This window comes from Silurus aristotelis (assembly GCF_946808225.1).
Source record: "Silurus aristotelis genome assembly, chromosome: 11".
Lineage (NCBI taxonomy): Eukaryota > Metazoa > Chordata > Actinopteri > Siluriformes > Siluridae > Silurus > Silurus aristotelis.
The window spans coordinates 7,659,084-7,683,257 of NC_139584.1; the positions used below are offsets into that span (position 1 = coordinate 7,659,084).

Here is a 24,174-nt window from a genome sequence, read left to right on the forward strand (position 1 = left end):
TTATTGGGAGTGACGAGGATGGACAGGATTAGAAATGGGTTTATTAGAGGGACAGTGTATGTAGGACGTTTTGGAGACAAGGGGAGGCGAGATTGAGATGGTTTGGACATGTGCAGAAGAGGGACATGGGGTATATCGGTAGGGGGAATGCTGAGGATGGAGCCACTAGGAAGGAGTAAAAGATGCTGGTGGAGGTTTATGTCTTAGGTTTAGGTTTATATATGAGGGAGGACATGCAGGTAGTTGGTTTAAAAGAGGCAGATGTAGAGGACAGGGGGATATGGAGACAAATGATCTGCTGTGACGACCCTAATGGGAGCAGCTGAAAGAAGAAGAATTTAATATACCTTTTTGAAAGATTGCTTTACTACTTTCTTTTTTTTTTGACCGACTTGTTTGATCTTTGTTTCAGTTGTTGTGTTGATATTGTACAATTGTGTTGAGGTGTAGGATTTGATTGGTATTTAAGGAAATAAAAGCTGACAAATGAACTGTTTTTAGCTTTTAACTAACATGTGTCTTGGTTTTGAGGACTAATGCGTCTTTGAGCTTGTGTTCAATATAAGTTTTGCAACACAAGGTTGCATGGATGGATAATGTTTTTGTATGTGTATGAAAGTGCATCCTCCAATCTTGAGGAATTAAAACAATAATAATACAATAAGTGGATGCATGATGCAATTTTTATTTCCAGCGCCCACAACTTTATTTTCTCCATGATATGTTTGATACTTGCATTGAAATAAAAAAAGACATCTACCAAGAAACAAATCATACCCTTGTCACTTAGAATAGTGACAACCTTATGACTGGGCACTGTTAATAACACTGCATACAGACTACATAAAAATCACTACACCTACATCAATCATTATGTACATCATTTCTTCACTACATTAAGAAATGTATCTACTTCTTGCCATTAAAAATGCAAATTTATGTACATAAAATAAATATAAAAAATTGTAAGTCTTAAAGTTGAATTTACATTATGAAACTTGCAGTCCAAACGTAGGCCAAAGGCTTCTTATAGAGTCCCAGCTCTTTGTTGTATCAGGCCACACCATGCAAACGAAGGTGGTGGATGAAGATCCTTTTGATCACACTTTCTGAGAACCAGTGCTGAAATATTCACAACAAGCAGAGCTGCCTAAATGTGCTTTGAGAAACTGGTAGGTTATTTTTCTCCAAATTAGATTTGACCACATCTGATCCCTATGTATCAATAACTTGCCAACTTTCTTCCCAAGTATTAAATTCAGGGTCACATATAAATTAAGACATGTATAATGCGAGACCAAACAAAACATTTCCAGAATTCGTCAGTTAGATATGAAAGTGGGATTAGTCAATCTTTATGCAGAATCAAGTGGGGTTTGTCAGTTGTACCTTGGAAGTTACAGGACTTTTACATCTTACAAGATTATTACAAAAGGTTTTGCAGCAGTGAAAGGGATTAGATCAAAATTGGAAGCAGGGGGATGGGTCAAGCGAGTATGCAGAAATTAAAAGGAGTGATGAAAGGTGTAATAGGATAAATTGGATAATTGGTCTGACATTCTAAGGGCGTAAACAAAATCGCTGATTTTTTTTTTCAGGAGTTAGCAAGATTGGTTAAACATCTGTGGAAGATGCCAGAATCAATTACAATTCCTTTAGAAGTGGGTAGGAAACAGTATTAAAAATGGCACACCCCTAAATCAAGGTTTGTTATATTCAAGAGAAACCCAAATGATGTAACCCAATCATTGATGAGGTCTGGAATGTGTCTGTTAGGCTGGTAAATAAGATTTAAAGATGAATGAAAGAGTTGATCTGATAAAGAAACAAGACCTTTTAGGCATATTTACTGTAGTAATTCTGAATAAGTTTTACTGTAACTACACTATAACTGGCTCAGTCTTCCTCACTGCTCCAGGCATCTTCAAAAGCAGGATTAACTGCAGCTTGGGCTCCACCCTGTAAATAGTTCACATTAGTTGAGCATTACTTTCACGGGGTATGAAAATTAAACAGTAAGTAACCATTCCAGTTGCAATGCAAAACAGGTAAAACCAGATGAAAACATTTAAGAACCCGTCTGGAATCCTGTGTTTTAAACAAAACAAAAAAAGCCTTTCTACCCTTTTCGCCTCATCCTCAACATCAGGTTGGCGTAGCACAGGAACCCAGGCCAAGATATTACAGTCCTTCCCACCACTGTAGAGCACCTGAGGACACAAAGCATAAGGGATTAATGACTATTCTCTAGTCTGGGTTTGGTTGTACTGCCTGGAGACAATCTGTGACTTTTTCTGAATCAGTTTGGACTCCATTGGGGAAAAAAAGAGGGACACGGGTGTAAAAGGTTAAACTCAGTGGCATGGCATTTAATAAAAAACCAAACAAGGGTGGTGAATGTGAGATTAGCCCACTACATTTCTCATGTGTCTTGATCAGCGCACAAAAGGTCGTTCATGCCTGAAAGAAGCTCACATTACCTGATAGTCTGGGTGGAACTCGCAGCAGTCTACATTATTGTAATGTCCCCTTAATGTCGTCACTAGCTCCCCTGTGTAAAGGCCATAGACTGCAACCGAGGTGCCACATGGCACAAACACAAACTCCGGGCTGCAGCCCCGCGACACGGTGAACTTCACACCTTTCCGGCTCTCATTAACCACCTTCCCATAGTTTACCTAAGAAAAGAGGTATAACAAGAACTGTGATCACTTGCTTTTTCTTCAACTTTCTATGTTTTTAGCCACAGGCACATTTCAGGGTCAGGCATTTCCTTGTATGCGGAATAATGACACAAATGACATGAATGTGTTGCATTTCCAAATACAGCATTAGTAATAAGTGGTTTTCTTAACAAATCTTTTATATGTAGTAATTAGTAGGTATTTCTTTATTAACATTTACTGGCCAAGCACCGGGAGTGTGTGGGGTTTTTATGTTTAATGTTTAATGTTCACTGTGCACAGCTGTGTGTATATACATCTTGTACAGTTCTGCGATTTTCTAGCGCATGGAACAGGTAGAACTTGTTTTCCGCACACTTCGGGTCAATTAGACCTCTGTTTTTACAGACTGCTCACGAATGAGGGAGAGTTTCTCAAAAGCTTCGCAGAACAAGATAATTGCTATGTGATACACTGAGCAACATTTTGAACTCGCCCTTTACCTTATGAAGGTGCAGCTCGGCAAACTTTTTTTTGGCAAACTAGGTGCCAAAAACCAGCTTTGCTGCGCAAGTGTTCGAAAACCTTTAAGAATTATACGGGTGTTAGTTTACAAATAATATCCTGAAATTTACTCACTGTATTATAGACTCCTGAAAATAGGCGGCTAATACTAGGTAATAGTAGGCTAATTGGCAAAAGTATTGGGTCACCTAGTCATAAGTTTCCTATGTCCTTTTTGAGCATATTCTAAATTTTTTCCAAATTTGCTGTTATAATTCCCTTCACTCTTCTTGGAAGATGCTATACAATAGAGTATGCTTTGTGCACTGGGGCATTGTCATGCTGGAACAGGTTTTGGTCTCCTAGTTCAAGTGAAGGGAAAATGTCATGCTACTGCATCCAGACATTCTATACATTGTTGTGCCTTCAGCTTTACAGTAACAGATTGGCTTATGGCGACATATGGCTGGGAAAGTCAGGTGACCCAATACTTTTGGCAATATAGTGTACACACACACACAAACACACACACATACATATATACATATATAGTTAGTTATAGTTAGTATACAATTCTGAATGTGATCCTTTGTCTTTATCCATCAGCGAAAAGAGATATACTACTGTATCTCGAAAAATAACAACCTCTTGAATGTGAGGAATGAAGGTGTGACACCTTACTCCCTTGTGTGAACTCTGATATATCCCAAGCTGAAGGAAATAAAATTTCTGGTCTTAAGTAGAATGCTTCTTTCAAAAAAAGCATTCTTCTGACTAAGTTCTGCTGCTTACCAATGTGTTATGGCCTGTGGCACTGTTCCACAAGCGCATACGATCATCTGTGCCAGTGGTCAGGAGGTAAAGACCATCATCAGTGAAGTGCAAACCGTTTACACGTCCATTATGGGCCGTGTTTACTGAGGAGAGAAAAGTATTAATATCAGATACAATCAGGGCATTATGCAGTGTATGATTTGTGGTCATTTATGGTAAATATTCATACTACATTTTCTCATTTCTATATTAATCTTATTATCTTATCAATACATTACTATAGATGACACTTCAGATGAGTGCTTATAATTTGCTTTTATTTTATTCATGTTATCATAAGCAAGAATAAAATCTCTTTACTGCAGATATTATTTACATAAAGGCATTGAAATCATACTGCATTTACATGTGCGTCTCAATTAATTAGAATATCATTCAAAAGTTTTTTTATTTTAGTAATTCAGTACAAAACGTTAAACTCGTACAGTATATATTATATAGATTCATCACACACAGACTGATATATTTCAAGTTTTAATATCTTAAAATTTTGATGATTATGGCTTACAGCTGATAAAAACCCAAAATTCAGTATCTCAGAAAATTAGAATATTGTGAAAAAGGTCAATTTTGGAGACTCGTGGTGTCACACTCTAATCAGCTCATTAAATCCAAACATCTGCAAAGGTTTCCTGAGCCTTTAAATGGTGTCTTAGTCTGGTTCAGGCTACACAATCATGGGGGAAGACTGCTGACTTAACAGTTGTCTAGAAAACGTTTATTGACACTCACACACAAAGACACAAAAGGTCATTGCTAAATAAGCTGCTGTTCACAGAGTGCTGTATTTAAGCACATTCATGGAAAGAAAAAATGTGGTAGAAAAAGGTGAAAAGAAGCCCATTGAAAAAATTTGGGGAGATTCACAAAGAGTGACTGCAGCTGGAGTCAGTGCTTCAAGAGCCACCACACACAGACATATCCATGAACTACAACTGAGGCATTCCTTGTGTCAAGCCAGTCTTTTCAGATTAAAGGAAAGAAAATATAGCATTTCATTTGGAAATCAAGGTCCGAGAGTCTGGAAGAAGAGAGGAGAGGCGCAGAATCCAAGTTGCTTGAGGTCCAGTGTGACGTTTGCACAGTCAGTGGTGGTTTGGGGTGTCATGTCATCTGCTGGTAGTGGACCACTGTGTTGAATGTGTAGTAGTGGTCCTCAATGTGTTCAAATCCAAGGTCAACACAGCCATCTACCAGGAAGTTTTAGAGCACTTCATGCTTCCATCTGCTGAACAGCTTTATGGAGATGGCGATTTCATTTACCAGCAGGATTTGGAACCCAAAGCACTAAAAGTTAAATTACTGTGGTGTTGGTGTGCTTTACTGGCCAGCAAACTCACCAGACCTGAACCCCATAGAGGATCTATTGGGTATTGTCAGGAGGAAAACGAGAAACAACAGACCAAAAAATGCAGGTGAGCTGAGGGCCACTGTCAAACAAACCTGGGTTTCCATACCACCTCAGCAGTGCGACAGACTGATCACCTTTATGCCACACTGAATTGAGGCTGTAATTAAAGCAAAAGGAGCCCCTTACAAGTATTGAGTACATATACAGTAAATGAACATACTTTCCAGAAGCCAACAAGTCACTAAAAATGTTTTTGAGATCGTGAATTGGTGGGTTTTTGTTAAATGTGAGCCATCAGTCTGTGTGTGATGAATCTATTTAATATACGAGTTTCACTTTTTGTATTGAATTACAAAATAATTCAACTTTTTAATAATTCAACCTATTTTAATTTATTGAGATGCACCTGTATACGATCCTTGAATTAATATAATGCCAAGACAGACCATTCATTCATTTATTCACCACTTCACTTTATGTTTAAAACGAGAAATAGAAAAGGATTTATGAATTAAATCTGCACTGGCTGAACCCACCTGCTTCAGATGAGGCTTTAGACTTGTCCCCATTAAACTGATCCAATGTAAAGAGGCTTCCAGCAGCTCGCCGCACATCCCACATACGCACCCTGCCATCAGTGCTGAAACCACACAAACAATTTTATATATAAACTTGGTGAGAAACAGACAAATTCTTCTACTAAGGTGAGGTTGTGGAAGAAGGTTTCATGTTCACACGGAAAATATACTGCTATGGTCTCTTCTAGGCAGGGATTTCAACGCAGACTGGTTTTTTTAAGATGTGCTGTTCAAGCTATTTTGAAGAAGCACATAGAAATGGGCAATGTTGAGGACTGTAGACGCAGTTGTTGCATCATAATTCATAATTTGTATGGAATATTGATTATATATACACGGTGTATAATATATTATATATATATATATAGTGAGGAAAAAATATTTTTGAACACGCTGCTATTTTGCAAGTTCTCCCACTTAGAAATCAAGGAGGGGTCTGAAATTGTCATCGTAGGTGCATGTCCACTGTGAGAGACATAATCTAAAAAAAAAAATCCAGAAATCACAATGTATAATTTTTTTTACTATTTATTTGTATGATACAGCTGCAAATAAGTATTTGAACACCTGAGAAAGTCAATGTTAATATTTGGTACAGGAGCCTTTGTTTGCAATTACAGAGGTCAAACGTTTCCTGTAGTTTTTCACCAGGTTTGCACACACTGCAGGAGGGATTTTGGGCCACGCCTCCACACAGATCTTCTCTAGATCAGTCAGGTTTCTGGCCTGTCGCTGAGAAACACGGAGTTTGAGCTCCCTCCAAAGATTCTCTACTGGGTTTAGGTCTGGAGACTGGCTAGGCCACGCCAGAACCTTGATATGCTTCTTACAGAGCCACTCCTTGGTTATCCTGGCTGTGTGCTTCAGGTTATTGTCATGTTGGAAGACCCAGCCTCGACCCATCTTCAATGCTCTAACTGAGGGAAGGAGGTTGTTCCCCAAAATCTCGCAATACATGGCCCCGGTCATCCTCTCCTTAATACAGTGCAGTCGCCCTGTCCCATGTGCAGAAAAACACCCCCAAAGCATGATGCTACCACCCCCATGCTTCTCTGTAGGGATGGTGTTCTTGGGATGGTACTTATCATTCTTCTTCCTCCAAACACGTTTAGTGGAATTATGGCCCAAAAGTTCTATTTTGGTCTCATCTGACCACATGACTTTCTCCCATGACTCCTCTGGATCATCCAAATGGTCATTGGCAAACTTAAGACGTGCCTGGACATGTGCTGGTTTAAGCAGGGGAACCTTCCGTGCCATGCATGATTTCAAACCATGACGTCTTAGTGTATTACCAACAGTAACCTTGGAAACGGTGGTCCCAGCTCTTTTCAGGTCATTGACCAGCTCCTCCCGTGTAGTTCTGGGCTGATTTCTCACCTTCCTTAGGATCATTGAGACCCCACGAGGTGAGATCTTGCATGGAGCCCCAATCCGAGGGAGATTGACAGTCATGTTTAGCTTCTTCCATTTTCTAATGATTGCTCCAACAGTGGACCTTTTTTCACCAACCTGCTTGGCAATTTCCCCGTAGCCCTTTCCAGCCTTGTGGAGGTGTACAATTTTGTCTCTAGTGTCTTTGGACAGCTCTTTGGTCTTGGCCATGCTAGTAGTTGGATTCTTACTGATTGTATGGGGTGGACAGGTGTCTTTATGCAGCTAACGACCTCAAACAGGTGCATCTAATTTAGGATAATAAATGTAGTGGAGATGGACATTTTAAAGGCAGACTAACAGGTCTTTGAGGGTCAGAATTCTAGCTGATAGACAGGTGTTCAAATACTTATTTGCAGCTGTATCATACAAATAAATAGTTTAAAAATCATATATTGTGATTTCTGGATTTTTTTTTTAGATTATGTCTCTCACAGTGGACATGCACCTACGATGACAATTTCAGACCCCTCCATGATTTCTAAGTGGGAGAACTTGCAAAATAGCAGGGTGTTCAAATACTTATTTTCCTCACTGTATATATATATATATATAATTCTTAGGGTGGATGAATTATGATGCAACTGTAACATTTTCTTATTAATTTGTAAGGTTTTATTAAGTAGCCCCTGCAGTCGCAAACGTTGATGCCTTCATTGCTAAATTGTTTTTCAGGCAAGTGACTCTGCCATGATCCCAAAGGACTAATTAGCTACTCTCATTAGCCAGAAAGCAGGTGAGCTCCTTAAGCACCACACAGCCTGGAGATGCCCTAAAGCCAGAGTTTAGCATCAATAAAGCTTCAATTGACCTTTTAGCCAAAATCATACATTTCTTTAATAGCATATTAAAATGTATTTCAATTTCGACACTGATTATAAGGGTGCATCCTAAGATTTTTGTTGCGTTACTGGCTGTTGAGGGCCTTATATACACCAGACGTGTGTGTTTAGAGAGAAGATTTGTGTAAGTGACTTTACCTAGCAGTAGCCAGGATGTGCTCATAGCGTGGAGACCACTGGACAGAGAGAATCTCTCCTCTGTGACCTGAGAACATACAAATCTTAAACTCAAACACAAGTCAAAACCTCAGCAGAGATGTATATTTTTTCTTCGCCCTTTTCCAATACAGTGCTCGGTGGCTCCTCTTTTTTCAAAACCTCAATTGTATGCAGGACAAATCTGTTTTTTTTCTAAATGAGAAAAAGGTAGTTGGATAAAAGAAAGTTCTCCTCCCTCGATGTTAAATATCTGAAACAATTAACTCTAGAAATTAGGAATGACAATATATTTCTCTATAATGTATATTACTAATTATTTCGTTTTTCTTTGTTATACACTATAGCTATATAATTATAAATCATTTTAAAGTAATAATTTACATTAAATTAATCATGTGATTAGGCAATGTGGGCCGCCTCGACATGCTTCTGTTGCTTGAGAAATTGCCTTCAAGTATTTATTAATTTTCAGTAACTGGTTTAACCTGGTCAGGGTCATGAAGTGCATTACTCACCTTGCAAGACGTGAATGCGAGAACCAGACTTCAGATCACACAGCTGAACTTTTGGGTCTTTGGTACCAACTGAGACATAAAGCACAACTGGGAGTTTTTAAACAGAACCAACATAACAGAAAAAAAGGCTACAAAACACTTGAAAATCCAAATTAGGGATTGGTAAATGTTTAGTTATACCCTGTACTGACGGACTCCCTTTGTTCCCTCACAATGTATTTCATTTTTTTCTTTCTTCTTCTTCTTTTTTTTTATTTTTTTTTTTATTTTTTTTTAAGAAAAAGGTGTCTCGAATTGTTTTCTCTGGAGTTAAACAATAAAAGTATGAGCACCTTAAACTGACATGTTTTGAAATAGCATAATCAAACTAAAATATAATTTCAGAATTCGCATTGGTTTCAAAAATACTGGCACCCTCACCTTAATAAGAAATGTTTTAGAGAACAAATCGTGTTGCATTCGTTTTAAATATTAAGTCAGGAAAATATTTAGCCACACATTTGAGGAAACAATAGCAAATAAATCTCTTTTAGGCAAATCTTCAAATTAAAGCGAAATCATATCTTACTTGTCAGACCAAACCAAAGTGCATAAAGTAAAATTCCATTTAAAACTGTCTTTTAATGTCACAAAAATGTATTTGCATGAAAAAAAAGTACTCATATTATCAAAAATGATAAATCTAAAAAACATGAACGAAGATGGCAATTGTTGCTGTTGTGTGCAATGTTTATTATATACTGTCCATTAAAAGGGTGCCAATATTTATGAAATACACTATATATATTGTATTTTTGCAACTAAAACCTTGCAACCGGCTGCCTATAGGAACACGTTGCATTTAATTCTTGACTAAACCTGTTTGCTGAGAAGAGAAATGTATGCAAAGAGATTAACAAAGTAAAACAGACATTTGGACACAAAAAAGCTTTCTGTGTGTTTCTATCTCTCTGGATTCCTACATTACAAAAAGTATGAAGCATGTAAATGTGTGAAACGTGAGGATACACACTATGCAGCATTTTTGAGAAGAACAGAGAGATCTGGAGATTAAAGATAGCACTTATGGAATGATAAACAGGTATGCAGAAGTTTCTGACTAGTATAACAACTATGAGTGACTCCTACTCTCAGGTTTCTTCGCATTTGTTATCCTTCAGACACAGACGCTGGATAGTAAACGAGTAAATTTACACACCTGCTATGAGACTGTGTTTCCTGGCAATAGTAGACATGTGGTGGCAATAGACATTGCCGTCAAACTGGAAGACATCAGCTGGCTTAAAAAAGAAATTAGCTTTTAGAAAAACACTTATTTTACAACACAGTGTAAAATCACAATCTGATACAGTACAATATTATATCAAAACTCTGATTATTGTCTGATCGCCAAAACTGACAGTAACACTGGCGACACACCACTGGTGATGGTGAATTGTGCATGATATTATTAATAATGTCAAGAATCCAGTTTTGTCTTTCCAATAAAAGCACGAGTAGGTATTAAAATTATATTCTCATAAAGGCCCGAATAATGATGACACAAATCTGTAATTTGAAATAAAAGGCTGAAAAACCTGAACGCCTTCTAAAACTGGACATCAGGATGATAGTAATAATTTGTTTATATAAATTAAACAATTAAAAAAAAAAAAAGCAGGAATATTTTTCTCAGTTGTAAAGCAAAACCTTTCCAGTTTCATTATAAACATAGCAACATTTAATAAGTGACATCGTTTAAATAACTGTGAGACATAAAACAAGCAAACACACTTTGAGTGTTTCTGTGTCCCAAACTTTCATGCTTTTGTCGAATGAGCTGGACACAAACATGCCAGTGTCATACGGATACCACTGCACCGTCTCCACACTGAACTTGTGCACATGACGATTCGACCTGAATAAAAACATTTATAATATCAGTGATTAATTTCAAAATCTTCTTATGTACAATGAAAGCACTGCATCAGACACTGCACTTGAAGTCCAGGCACTTAAAACAGTATAAATTATTCTATGAGCTTGTTAATGGTATGAATCGGTATGTTGTTTTAAAGAACACTGTCACCTAGTGGTCATTAGGATATAAAACAGCAGACTCACCTGCCAACAGTGCAAACTGCTTTACAAGTGTAGTGTGACTTTTTGCTGCTGTTTTCCAGATCGTAGATCACGATTACACCATCAGAACCCCCTGATAACATACTAGGGGAATAAAAACAAAAAGCAATTTTATATATATATATATATATATATATATATATATATATATATATATATATATATATATATATATATATATATATATACAGTGCCCTCTTAACCTTTGCAACCTTTTGCCACATTTCAGGCTTCAAACATAAAGATATGAAACTGTAATTTTTTGTGAAGAATCAACAACAAGTGGGACACAATCATGAAGTGGAACGAAATTTATTGGATATTTCAAACTTTAACAAATAAAAAACTGAAAAATTGGGCGTGCAAAATTATTCAGCCCCTTTACTTTCAGTGCAGCAAACTCTCTCCAGAAGTTCAGTGAGGATCTCTGAATGATCCAATGTTGACCTAAATGACTAATGATGATAAATAGAATCAACCTGTGTGTAATCAAGTCTCCGTATAAATGCACCTGCACTGTGATAGTTAAAGCGCAGAGAGCATCATGAAGAACAAGGAACACACCAGGCAGGTCCGAGATACTGTTGTGGAGAAGTTTAAAGCCGGATTTGGATACAAAAAGATTTCCCAAGCTTTAAACATCCCAAGGAGCACTGTGCAAGCGATAATATTGAAATGGAAGGAGTATCAGACCACTGCAAATCTACCAAGACCTGGCCGTCCCTCTAAACTTTCAGCTCATACAAGGAGAAGACTGATCAGAGATGCAGCCAAGAGGCCCATGATCACTCTGGATGAACTGCAGAGATCTACAGCTGAGGTGGGAGACTCTGTCCATAGGACAACAATCAGTCGTATACTGTACAAATCTGGCCTATATGGAAGAGTAGCAAGAAGAAAGCCAATTTTTTAAAGATATCCATAAAAAGTGTTGTTTAAAGTTTGCCACAAGCCACCTGGGAGACACACCAAACATGTGGAAGAAGGTGCTCTGGTCAGATGAAACCAAAATCAAACTTTTTGGCAACAATGCAAAACGTTATGTTTGGCGTAAAAGCAACACAGCTTATCACCCTGAACACACCATCCCCACTGTCAAACATGGTGGTGGCAGCATCATGGTTTGGGCCTGCTTTTCTTCAGCAGGGACAGGGAAGATGGTTAAAATTGATGGGAAGATGGATGGAGCCAAATACAGGACCATTCTGGAAGAAAACCTGATGGAGTCTGCAAAAGACCTGAGACTGGGATGGAGATTTGTCTTCCAACAAGACAATGATCCAAAACATAAAGCAAAATCTACAATGGAATGGTTCACAAATAAACATATCCAGGTGTTAGAATGGCCAAGTCAAAGTCCAGACCTGAATCCAATCGAGAATCTGTGAAAAGAACTAAAAAACTGCTGTTCACAAATGCTCTCCATCCAACCTCACTGAGCTCGAGCTGTTTTGCAAGGAGGAATGGGCAAAAATTTCAGTCTCTCGATGTGCAAAACTGATAGAGACATACCCCAAGCGACTTACAGCTGTAATCGCAGCAAAAGGTGGCGCTACAAAGTATTAACTTAAGGGGGCTAAATAATTTTGCACGCCCAATTTTTCAGTTTTTTATTTGTTAAAAAAGTTTGAAATATCCAATACATTTCGTTCCACTTCATGATTGTGTCCCACTTGTTGTTGATTCTTCACAAAAAATTACAGTTTTATATCTTTATGTTTGTAGCCTGAAATGTGGCAAAAGGTTGCAAAGTTCAAGGGGGCGGAATACTTTCGCAAGGCACTAATATATATATATATATATATATATATATATATATATATATATATATATATATATATATACATACATACACACACACACACACACACACACACACACACACACACACACACACAGTATATATAGAAACCACTTTATCCTGTTCAGGTATAGAGTTTATACAGAGTTACAGAGTTCATCCCTCAGACAAGTCAATTCAAGAAGAAAAGACGACACCAGGTGGGAAGTAGGAATACACCCTTGATGGAAAGCTAATGCATGGCAGGCCTGTATAATAATTATATAAAGCTGTAGTTATTCATCAAATTATTATATTTTTGCTTTGTCATATCAAGAGGTCAGAATGGGAGAACAGTTATGTTCAAATTTCTCAGTTCTCAGTCAAATGTGAGCATATTAAAAGCTTTCATATGGTTTATATTACCATATAAAACATTATTTTAATGTTTTTTTGTTAGAGGAAAAGATTACTGATACAATATTTCAAGCACCAGAATGATTATATGGAAAGTATAAAACATATATGAACAACAATCAAATAACTTCTGTATTTTTATTTTTGCTCCTTGGGTTAGATAAACACATAGGGAGGTGGTAGCTTAGTAGAGGTGGGGAGGTGGTTAAGCTTTGTGGTTTAGGCATTGGACTTGAAGATTAGGAGTTAAGATCCCAGCCACATCGGGTTGCCACTCAAGGGTCCCTGAGCAAGCCCTTAACTGCTCAGCTGCTCATGAGATAAATGTATGTTACTCTGGATAAGAGTGTCTGACAAATGTCATAAATGTAAATGTGTCCGGGCATTTGCAGGGAGTTGATTACAGTGAGATCAAAGGGTGGCAGTTATTCCTACAATCTGCATAAGCATACAATTCTCTTTTAAATAAGAAAAACACCATGTCTTACTATCTGCCTTCAACCACTTCAATATCAATACAGTTCACTCCATTGCCATGAATTCGTTCAACATCTCTGTCATGATTTAACTCCAAACTCAGCACCCTGCAAACACAATATGATTTATATATAGCATCAGCACAATAATGGCACCCCAAAAATACAGTCAATAATAGCAGTCTGTGATTATAAGGTTATATAGTATACCTTCTTGTTGATTCTGCTCTTCTCAAGCGCACAGGATCGTCCACACCTGTTTGTCTGGCTGTAAGGAAGCTCAACATCTTGACCGATCTCTACGTATAGAATCAGCATTTATGTTTAGCCATAGACCTGTAATAATGAAAACTAATCATTCTTTCGGGACTCCTAAATAAATATTCCAGCTTTTTTTCCACAACCATAAGCGACATACTGTTTAGAATATACGCCGAGATCTAACGTTAAATCTTAAACATTACCGATAGAAAGAATAATAAAGTTTTCCCATTGTCGCGATCGGACGCTTGTTAGTGGAAGCCGCCATGTTGTTTTGCATGCCAACAGCGGAGATAGAAAACGAATTGTGATTGGCCAACGCGTTTTTCGGACCACCAATCACAGGTCGCGTTCAATTGTAAAGCCTCTTGATATTACCTCCTGGACTAGCTTCCAGTTCAAGTTCTGCGTTACTGACTAAAATTTGCTAGGATGAGTCGTTTGGCGTCACTGCTAAGGAGGACGTTGGGTGTAATGAAAGAACATGTCGGGTCAGATCATTTAGGGAATAATTACTACTACATCCCCGAGCAGAAGACATGGACAGGTGAGCTAAATTGTTGTCCTTGACATTTGAGGCATGGTCTGTTCTGGCAGTGTTCAGGGAAATACACTAGTTCTGACCTTTTGATTGTTTCTTCTGTTTCACAGCCTTCATTTAGACCATATACATGCTATCTGCTTCTTCACACATAATATTGTGCAATTAAATCGTCATATGTTCCAGTTGCCTGTTTATTACACTTATAAATATGGAGCAGCTTTTCAGAAATCCCGATGTAGATTTAGATCCAGTGGCAGTTTGTCAGGGCCAGGAAGGCCTTCTAGACTGCCTACATCCTACCTGGAATCACTGACTAATATTTGAATATATTTTTCAAAAACGTCACAATAAAACTGTTGCTTTAACCACTCATATTTCGAGTTGGCAACAACGGTGCCATCTAGCGGTCGTACAGTAACATCGGCATTTTTACATCTTTTGTTAGGATAGCCAGAAAATGCACTAGTCATGCAAAACATTATGACCACCTGCCTAATATTGTGTTGGTCCCCCTTTTACTGCCAAAACACTCCTGACCCGTTGAGCATTACCTTCTTCAGCAATTTGTTGGATCGGACCACACGAGCCAGCCTTCCCTCCTCACGTGAATGAATGAGTATGGGCCGGTTCACCACTGTTCCTCCTTGGACCACTTTTGATAGATACTGATCTCTGCAGACCAGGAACAGCCCACGAGAGCTGGAGTTTTGGAGCTGCTCTGACCCAGTCGTCTAGCCATCACAAATTTGTATATCCCTCAAATCCTTACTCTCACTTATTTTTTTCCTGCCTCTAACATGCTAACTTTGAAGACAAAATGTTCACTTGCTGCCTAATATATACAGTACCACCCACTTACAGGTGCCATGATGAAGATATAATCATCCGTTATACTTCATTTCTGTATAATATTGATGGTTTCTATAGCCATGGCTGACTAGTGAGGAGAGTGTATTGAGAAGATGGAGGGAGTATTTTGAGCAGCTGATGAATGAGGAAAATCAGAGAGAGAGAAGGTTGGAGGATGTGGAGTTGGTGAAGCAGGATGTAGATAGGATTAGTTAGGAGGAAGTGAGAGCAGCGATTAAGAGGATGAAGAATGGAAAGTCGGCTGGACCAGATGACATACCGGTAGAAGCGTTTAGATGTTTAGGAGAGATGGCAGTGGAGTTTTTAACCAGATTGCTTAACAGGATTCTGGAAGGGGAGAGGATGCCTGAGGAATGGAGAAGGAGTGTGCTGGTACCGATCTTTAAGCATAAGGGAGATGTGCAGACCTGCAGTAACTACAGGGGAATTAAGTTGATCAGTCACACCATGAAGTTATGGGAAAGAGTAGTGGAAGCCAGGCTGAGAGAAGAGGTGGCCATCTGTGAGCAACAGTATGGTTTCATGCCGAGGAAGAGCACCACAGATGCCTTATTTGCTTTGAGGATGTTGATGGAGAAGTATAGAGAAGGACAGAAGGAGCTGCATTGTGTATTTGTGGATTTAGAGAAAGCGTACGACAGGGTGCCGAGAGAGGAGTTGTGGTATTGTATGAGGAAGTCAGGTGTGTCAGAGAAGTATGTGAGGGTGGTGCAGGACATGTATGAGGACAGTGTGACGGCAATAAAGTGTGCAGTAGGTACGACAGACTGGTTCAGGGTGAAGGTTGGACTGCATCAAGGATCGGCCCTGAGCCCTTTCCTGTTTGCAGTGGTGATGGACAGGTTGACGGACGAGGTCAGACAGGAGTCTCCCTGGACTATGATGTTTGCAGATGATATTGTGATTTGTGGTGAGAGTAGAGAGCAGGTTGAGAAGAGCCTGGAGAGGTGGAGATATGCGCTGGAGAGAAGGGGAATGAAAGTCAGTAGGAGTAAGACAGAGTACATGTGTGTGAATGAGAGGGAGGGCAGTGGAGTGATGCGGTTGCAGGGAGAAAAGGTGGAGAAGGTGGAGGAGTTCAGGTACCTGGGGTCAACAGTGCAAAGTAATGGAGAGTGTGTTAGGGAAGTAAAGAAAAGAGTGCAGGCAGGGTGGAGTGGGTGGAGAAGAGTGACAGGAGTGATTTGTGATAGAAGAGTATCTGCAAGAATGAAAGGGAAAGTTTATAGGACTGTGGTGAGACCTGCGATGTTGTATGGATTAGAGACAGTGGCATTGAGTAAAAAACAGGAGGTGGAGCTGGAGGTAGCAGAGCTGAAGATGTTGAGGTTTTCGTTGGGAGTGACGAGGATGGACAAGATTAGAAATGAGTTTATTAGAGGGACAGCACATGTAGGATGTTTTGGTGACAAGGTGAGGGAGGCGAGATTGAGATGGTTTGGACATGTGCAGAGGAGGGACATGAATTATATTGGTAGAAAAATGCTGAAGATGGAGCCACCAGGTAGGAGGAAAAGAGGAAGGCCAAGGAGGAGGTTCATGGATGTGGTGAGGGAAGACATGCAGGTAGTTGGTGTAAAAGAGGCAGATATAGAGGACAGGGTGGTATGGAGACGGATGATCCGCTGTGGCGACCCCTAATGGGAGCAGCCGAAAGAAGAAGAAGAAGAAGAGGTTTCTATAGCCATGGCATCATATTAATAGTATTAAGATGTGGATTGATTCAGGTAGGACACCACTGAGGGTTTAGTTGTAAAAAAAAAAATGCATGACCTGCCTCTGTGTAGACCCCTAATGAGTATAATAAGCATGATACACCCACCTGAGACAACATAAGGATGAACCTGTACTCAGAAAACCTTCTTTTTCTGTGTTTATATATAAATCATTACTTTTACACCATTCCAGAAAAATCCTGGAATGAGCCCAGGACTGTCTTTATGATTACAGAAGCAGATTTTGAAAACAGATCTCTAGGATCAATGTGAAATGTATGGAAATGCCAGGAAAGAATGGAATGATGAAATTTGAGCCTAAATCACTTTTGGCTTTGGGGAAGTTCAAATTCTTTTGGTGTCCATGTGAAACCTCCCCACCAGCAGGAGAATAGACAGGAGGTGAAGAAGTACCCGATTAAACAATAAATAAATATAGATGTCATGATTAAGCAGTAATATATTGTGTATGTCTTTGTGTCATTTGTTTTGACAAGTAATGAAATCCCATATGTTCTGTTTTTCTTGGTTATTTAAAGGGCGGGGTGTCCGGGCTCGCCGGTTTGTGGAGGCGTCTAATCGTAACGAGTTTGAGTACCTGGAAGGAAGCATTCCCTCTGAATGGGAAGGTAATGTGAAATGAATTCAGTGTGTACCAGCTGCAGAAAGTAGTTTTATGAACACTTTTACTTCAGTGGCTGTGCAGGCTTCTGCTGGAATTTCTATTCTGAAGGTTTCCAAACCTTTATCGAGCATGGAAGAAAACTGATTTTGTAGAGATTATGTAGTAAAGGACATTTGGGACACTTGTTTTTTGGTAAACAACGCAAAATAAAAATAAAGAATAGTTTTCATTTGACTTACTTTCATATAAAATTCTAAATCTCATCTAGGACAGCATGATAAGTTATTGCTTAGCGAAGTAGTACAATATTTATAACAAATATTTATAACTGTTTCATTTACAGACAACCCCCAAACCCCCCACCCCCCAGTCCAGTAGCCTGAAAAAAAATTGAGCCACATTTTTATATTAAATATATGTTTTTCTTACCATGCAGCTTGGATTAGAGGACGACGAAAGGATCCTCCTACTATCGAGGTACTGAATTATATTTAAAACCCACCTTTTTGTACACTGCTATAAACCTGTGTACGCTGATAACCGTCGCTCTTATTTTAACATGCTTCTTTCATTATAGGAGTTGCTAAACAATGCACGATACAGAGAACAAATCAAAATCAAAGCTCAGGAGGCTGAAGAGAAGGACAGAGAACTGCAAGCCAAAGAGAGCGCAGAAGGATTAGTTGCACGGCCGATGCAGGCTCAGGTCAAAGGTCATGCTGCTGCCACACAGTTTGGGCAGGTAAAAATCAGCGAGGACCCTGTGAGCACAGCAAACACGTTCCAGCCTGGGTCCTGGGCTCCTCCTCCAAAAAAATGAAAGTCTCTCATTTGAGTCCCAGACTTTTAAAGGACAACTGTCACAGAATGAAGCACAAATGTGAATGTACTGCTCTCAGATGTACTGCTCTCTGCTGCTGTTTAAAGCTTCACTGAATGGGTGAAAATGTTGCAGAGATTTCAGATGATCTTACCAGCTTTTTAGGAAGATAAATAACGTAGTTCTTTAATAGTTGATGAGAAACTGTAACTTTAGTTTCATTCTCAATGCATGTCTCTTTTTTGTTTTATTGAACGGACTTTATTTTGCTCTTCTTGTGTATGTGTGTTTTGGAGAGAGATCATAAACATTGTCTTGACTGTTATAGTCAGTGAAGGTGAATATTTTACACTTATTTACTCGGCATGTGTTCGTATATGAAGCACCTTACAAATGAGGCTCTGTTCAGTTTAACCACCAACAAAAATCATCCAGTTACTAATCCCCCAGATACATTTGACCCCTTTTATAATTGAAGTCAGGGAAAAATGTAAAAATCAATATTTATAATTAATGTGTAAATAGCATACCGTTTATATTGTAATTAACTTATGGGCTTTAACTTCAGTGTAAATGTGATTTTTGGCCTGTTTTCATGCTGACCGTTTGATACGTTCCAATACTCAAAATTCTCTTTGACTACTTGCTTCTTACTTGAGAATGATGGAGCAGCACTTGAGTCCTCTCACCTCCACATGTACACTGCTCAAACAGACAAGACACAAGATTTTCGTCCCCCAGTGGGGAAATTTCTATCAACTTTCATACGAACACGACCATCAATGCCATCATGCTTTTCACCTTTTAGATCACAAACTTGTCTGCAGTTATGTAATATTTATCTTGTTAAAAAAAAAAGGTGAGGAAGAGTAGCTCCTTTGTTTTTAGTAGCAAACAATGAAACCTAACTAACATCAGCACAACACAAAAGATGAACACAGCACCAACCAAGTAACACCATGAAACATCATAAATTGTTGAATATAAACATTTAATGTGTTCTCTTTTGACACTGTCCACTTGAACCGTGAGACTGTTGCATTTGCGTCGTATTTAGACAGTATTCAATAAAAAAATAAATGGTGGTGTGTAATTTGCAGTTGTGTTATTTGACCAAATTCCAGATGTTCATACTGAAAATTCAAACAATAATAGTAAAAAATAAAATACATTTCACAATGACTGGACAAACATTTAAACAGTTCAGGATGTTAAGAGGTTCTTTCTAATAATAATGATAAAAACTTTAGAGGATTGGTGTTGGAAAAGTTAAACATTAAAAAGTATTGGAATGCTGAGTGCTGCAGTCATGTACAGCAGTGATTTTTCCATAATTTTCCAGAGGGCAAAAAAAACCCCAAAACAAAAACACTGCAGTTGATCACAATTCATCAACCCCATAATGTGCACTCTCATACTGACTGATAAAGCTTTTTCAAAGCCTTAACCCAATGCCCCTGCTTCAGAAGCTCTGGGTTCTGCACAGCTAGGAGTGGGGCTTTTTTAACACACAGGAACATATAGATTGATCCCTCTGCATCCCTTAACCGTTTCAGTTTAGTCCTTTTTGGCTCTCTTGGCTTTTGCTATGTTCTCCTGTCGCTTCTGCTTCTTTTTCTGCTCGCGATCCCTGGATTCAATCATCTTTGCAAGTTTCCAGGAAAGCAGAGCGCTGGCGATGAAGAGTGGGGTCAAGGCCAGGATGATGGTCATGAGGAAGCCATAGGGGTCTTTGGCGGCCCACTCCACCACATACTCCGCCCAGGCTTTAACATCAATCATCTTCTGATGAGCACTCACCTTCAGACAAAATGCTGTAAGAATAAAAATCATTTAAATTACACAGCAGTACATCAAAGCCACTCATGTAGACTATTATCAGAGATAATCGATTGTGCCGACTTTATTTCCTTCGTAAGTGATCGACTGTGGATTTTGTAATAATATAAGTGCAAACAGACCTGTTCAGATGTCTGTCTAGAATATAATACAACGGTAAACATTTGAGGGTAGCAGGTCTTTTACTAAAGCAGCACAGAGAGCTGTTCCATGGCCGAACAAGTTTAATAAACACAAAGAAACCCAGACCACCTGATTTCACTTGAACATCCTTAAATAATAAAGCTGAATGAGCTTAACACTGGGAAAAAAAATGTCCGTATATGAAATTAACAGAGAACAAAGTACAAAAACAGCTGACGTGGCTGATGATATTTCCACAATACACCTGAGATTTCATGGGATTTTGGGGTCACAAACAGGGACTGAGGCTGGTCCAGTTCAGCCTGGTTACATTTGGTTTGTTAGGATTAATAAGGATTCTGAGATATAGAGGAACAATAAATGTTAAATGTACATTTTCTCATGATTTTGTTTAACAAATTATACGTTACAGATGCCAGTTAACAAGCTGTAGTTTCACGGCAAAATTTTATTTTTTTTTGCACAACAAATAAATCACCTCCAAATCACTATTACTGTAATTTATATCAAACTATTGTGCAGAATTCAGTCGCTCTGTGGAACATTTTACACATCCTTTATAACATGCAATACTAAGTCAAACATGTTTGTTTCACAGCCACTGAACACTTTTAAACTTTGTCATTTTAACAAAATGCTGAAATTTTGCACAGGGCAAGAAAATGGTTACATCTCAAATATTGTATATTACACCATTTCTTTATGGCACTTGAAAGTTTTTATCGTTTTTTTAAACTTTATGATTTAGTTTGCTTTTAGTTATATATTTGCCATGCAATTTTAATTTATAGAAAAATAAAAACATCTCAAATCTGCCTTTTCTCTGCATTATTGTATGCATGGGTCAGTACTGACTGTCTAATACGGCTTTTCGATGTGCCAGATATTTTACATTTTTACAGTAAAACACTTTCATCATAAAGTAGACATAAATCTGCTTCAGCAACTCATATTGCCATAAAAAAACCTCGCATTCATTTGGATATTAATAAACCACTAAAGCTCTTCGTGTCGATTTAAAACCAAAGCGCTGCCCTGTTAAGTTTCTTCAGTCAGCTAGCTAACGTTAGCTATGAGGCTTAAATTAGCATATGTTCAGAGAAATGCGGCTGACGTAATATCTTGATTTGCCGTAGATTTCCAAACTGACACAAACATACAATATAACATCCAAACGCTTTAATAAAAAAAAAAAATTCCCCCACCTGAGAATAAATTTATGTATGTACACGCTTATAACTGATTTGTCGCTACAGTTTCAATGAAAGCGGAAATGCCTTGCCGGCGCTGCGCGCATGCTCCTTGGTGTCTTCTTCGACGTCAGTTTAATTGACGGTGTTATTGTTGCCATCTACAGGCCGTCTACTGAAACAGCAGGATAAGAGTGTAGTCATACCCAGTAGAGTACGCTGTCTTGAGAGGCTGCATATTTTGTATTCATTTATAAAAGGCATTATAAGGGCATATTAAGAAATCTCCTATCAGGCTTATCTCAGTTTCCATTAATACGTGCAATTAATGAAATCTTATCAGGTATGTCTAGTTTTCCAGTTTTCCAGTCATTTTCCAATGACTTAATTGATATTCTATAATAAAAAAATATACACTATGCAAGACAGACAGACAGACAGACAGACAGACAGACAGACAGACAGACAGACAGACAGACAGATTTTAGTATTCCTATAATTTTTAATATTAATGTTGAATACATTTTAGTATTTTTTTTAGCATTCCTATACTTTTTAATATTAATGTTGAATACATTTTAGTATTATTTTCAGCAGTCCTATACTTTTTAATATTAATGTTGAATACATTTTAGTATTTTTTTAGCAGTCCTATACTTTTTAATATTATTGTTGAATACATTTTAGTATTTTTTCAGCATACCTATACTTTTTAATATAAATGTTGAATACATTTTAGTATTTTTTTTAGCATTCCTATACTTTTTAATATTAAATATTGAATACATTTTGATATTTTTTAAGTATCCCTATATTACAAACAGAGGAGAAATTTTCATGCTGGTACTAATTTAATTAAATGTAGTTTGCATATTATTAGACTGAACTTAACCAGCCCTGTACGTCAGAAGATAAAACAACCAGCCATTTGCAGATAACAACATCTTGATACAAGCTTATCATTAACTCAGCTTTTATATAATAAGGTTTCCAAATCATCTAACTCATTCTAAACCAAAGTGTCGAATGAACGACATAGGAACCATAATTACTAATAAATGATTCATAAACTGTTTCCCAAGTTCATTCACCAGATTACTATTCATTCAAAAATAAAATTACCAATGTGTTTAGTCTGGAGAAAACTCCTTACTTCCTGCTTGGACACAGACAAACTTTACATGGACATCTTAAATTCATAAAATGATACATTTGAGAAGAAATCAAATAAATCTATTTTTACAAATACAGTGAGGAAAATAAGTATTTGAACATCCTGCTATTTTGCAAGTTCTCCCACTTAGAAATCATGGAAGGGTCTGAAATTGTCATCGTAGGTGCATGTCCACTGTGAGAGACATAATCTAAAAAAGAAATTCCAGAAATCACAATGTATGATTTTTAAACTATTTATTTGTATGATACAGCTGCAAATAATTATTTGAACACCTGTCTATCAGCTAGAATTCTGACCCTCAAAGACCTGTTAGTCTGCCTTTAAAATGTCCACCTCCACTACATTTATTATCCTAAATTAGATGCACCTGTTTGAGGTTGTTAGCTGCATAAAGACACCTGTCCACCCCATACAATCAGTAAGAATCCAACTACTAACATGGCCAAGACCAAAAAGATGTCCAAAGACACTAGAGACAAAATTGTACACCTCCACAAGGCTGGAAAGGGCTACGGGGAAATTGCCAAGCAGCTTGGTGAAAAAAGGTCCACTGTTGGAGCAATTATTAGAAAATGGAAGAAGCTAAACATGACTGTCAATCTCCCTCGGACTGAGGCTCCATGCAAGATCTCACCTCGTGGAGTCTCAATGATCCTAAGGAAGGTGAGAAATCAGCCCAGAACTACACGGGAGGAGCTGGTCAGTGACCTGAAAAGAGCTGGGACCACCGTTTCCAAGGTTACTGTTGTTAATACACTAAGACGTCATGGTTTGAAATCATGCATGGCATGGAAGGTTCCCCTGCTTAAACCAGCACATGTCCAGGCACGTCTTAAGTTTGCCAATGACCATTTGGATGATCCAGAGGAGTCATGGGAGAAAGTCATGTGGTCAGATGAGACCAAAATAGAACTTTTGGGTCATAATTCCACTAAACGTGTTTGGAGGAAGAAGAATGGTGAGTACCATCCCAAGAATACCATCCATACTGTGAAGCATGGGGGTGGAAGCATTATGCTTTGGGGTGTTTTTCTGCACATGGGACAGGCGACTGCACTGTATTAAAGAGAGGATGACTGGGGCCATGTATTGCGAGATTTTGGGGAACAACCTCCCCCCTACAGTGTGTGCAAACCTGGTGAAAAACTACAGGAAACGTTTGACCTCTGTAATTGCAAACAAAGGCTACTGTACCAAATATTAACATTGACTTTCTCAGGTGTTCAAATACTTATTTGCAGCTGTTTCATACACAAAAATAGTTTAAAAATCAAACATTGTAATTTCTGGATTTGTTTTTTTTAGATTATGTCTC

General features: G+C 38.2%; 3 protein-coding genes across 6 annotated transcripts; 1 reads left to right on the forward strand and 2 right to left on the reverse strand.

Moving 5' to 3' along the window:
* Window positions 1-681: 681 nt before the first annotated feature.
* Window positions 682-15,265, reverse strand: ercc8 (excision repair cross-complementation group 8). Of its 2 annotated transcripts, none has more exons than XM_083555420.1 (13): window positions 15,146-15,265; window positions 13,885-13,938; window positions 13,687-13,782; window positions 10,984-11,085; window positions 10,654-10,777; window positions 10,079-10,160; window positions 8,881-8,949; window positions 8,345-8,411; window positions 5,889-5,992; window positions 3,960-4,084; window positions 2,481-2,678; window positions 2,124-2,210; window positions 682-1,959 (listed from the first exon to the last, which is right to left on the reverse strand). In XM_083555420.1, exons 4-13 carry the CDS (start codon window positions 11,082-11,084, stop codon window positions 1,897-1,899), a joined length of 1,020 nt encoding a protein of 339 aa, XP_083411546.1. In that variant the 5' UTR covers window position 11,085; window positions 13,687-13,782; window positions 13,885-13,938; window positions 15,146-15,265; the 3' UTR covers window positions 682-1,896. The 2 variants fall into 2 exon arrangements, with proteins under 2 accessions (XP_083411546.1, XP_083411545.1); XM_083555419.1 differs by lacking the exon at window positions 15,146-15,265 and adding an exon at window positions 14,139-14,208 and having other exon boundaries at window positions 13,885-13,973.
* ndufaf2 (NADH:ubiquinone oxidoreductase complex assembly factor 2) lies at window positions 14,278-19,602 on the forward strand. Of its 3 annotated transcripts, none has more exons than XM_083555484.1 (4): window positions 14,278-14,482; window positions 17,604-17,693; window positions 18,126-18,166; window positions 18,267-19,602. In XM_083555484.1, the coding sequence occupies exons 1-4, from the start codon at window positions 14,368-14,370 to the stop codon at window positions 18,507-18,509; spliced, it is 489 nt and encodes a 162-aa protein (XP_083411610.1). In that variant the 5' UTR covers window positions 14,278-14,367; the 3' UTR covers window positions 18,510-19,602. The 3 variants fall into 3 exon arrangements, with proteins under 3 accessions (XP_083411610.1, XP_083411612.1, XP_083411611.1); XM_083555485.1 differs by having other exon boundaries at window positions 14,321-15,550; window positions 17,024-17,693; XM_083555486.1 differs by lacking the exon at window positions 17,604-17,693 and having other exon boundaries at window positions 14,287-14,482.
* Window positions 19,482-21,857, reverse strand: smim15 (small integral membrane protein 15). Its single transcript, XM_083555492.1, has 2 exons — window positions 21,698-21,857; window positions 19,482-20,323 (listed from the first exon to the last, which is right to left on the reverse strand). Exon 2 carries the CDS (start codon window positions 20,289-20,291, stop codon window positions 20,067-20,069), a length of 225 nt encoding a protein of 74 aa, XP_083411618.1. The 5' UTR covers window positions 20,292-20,323; window positions 21,698-21,857; the 3' UTR covers window positions 19,482-20,066.
* Between the last annotated feature and the right edge of the window lie 2,317 nt (window positions 21,858-24,174).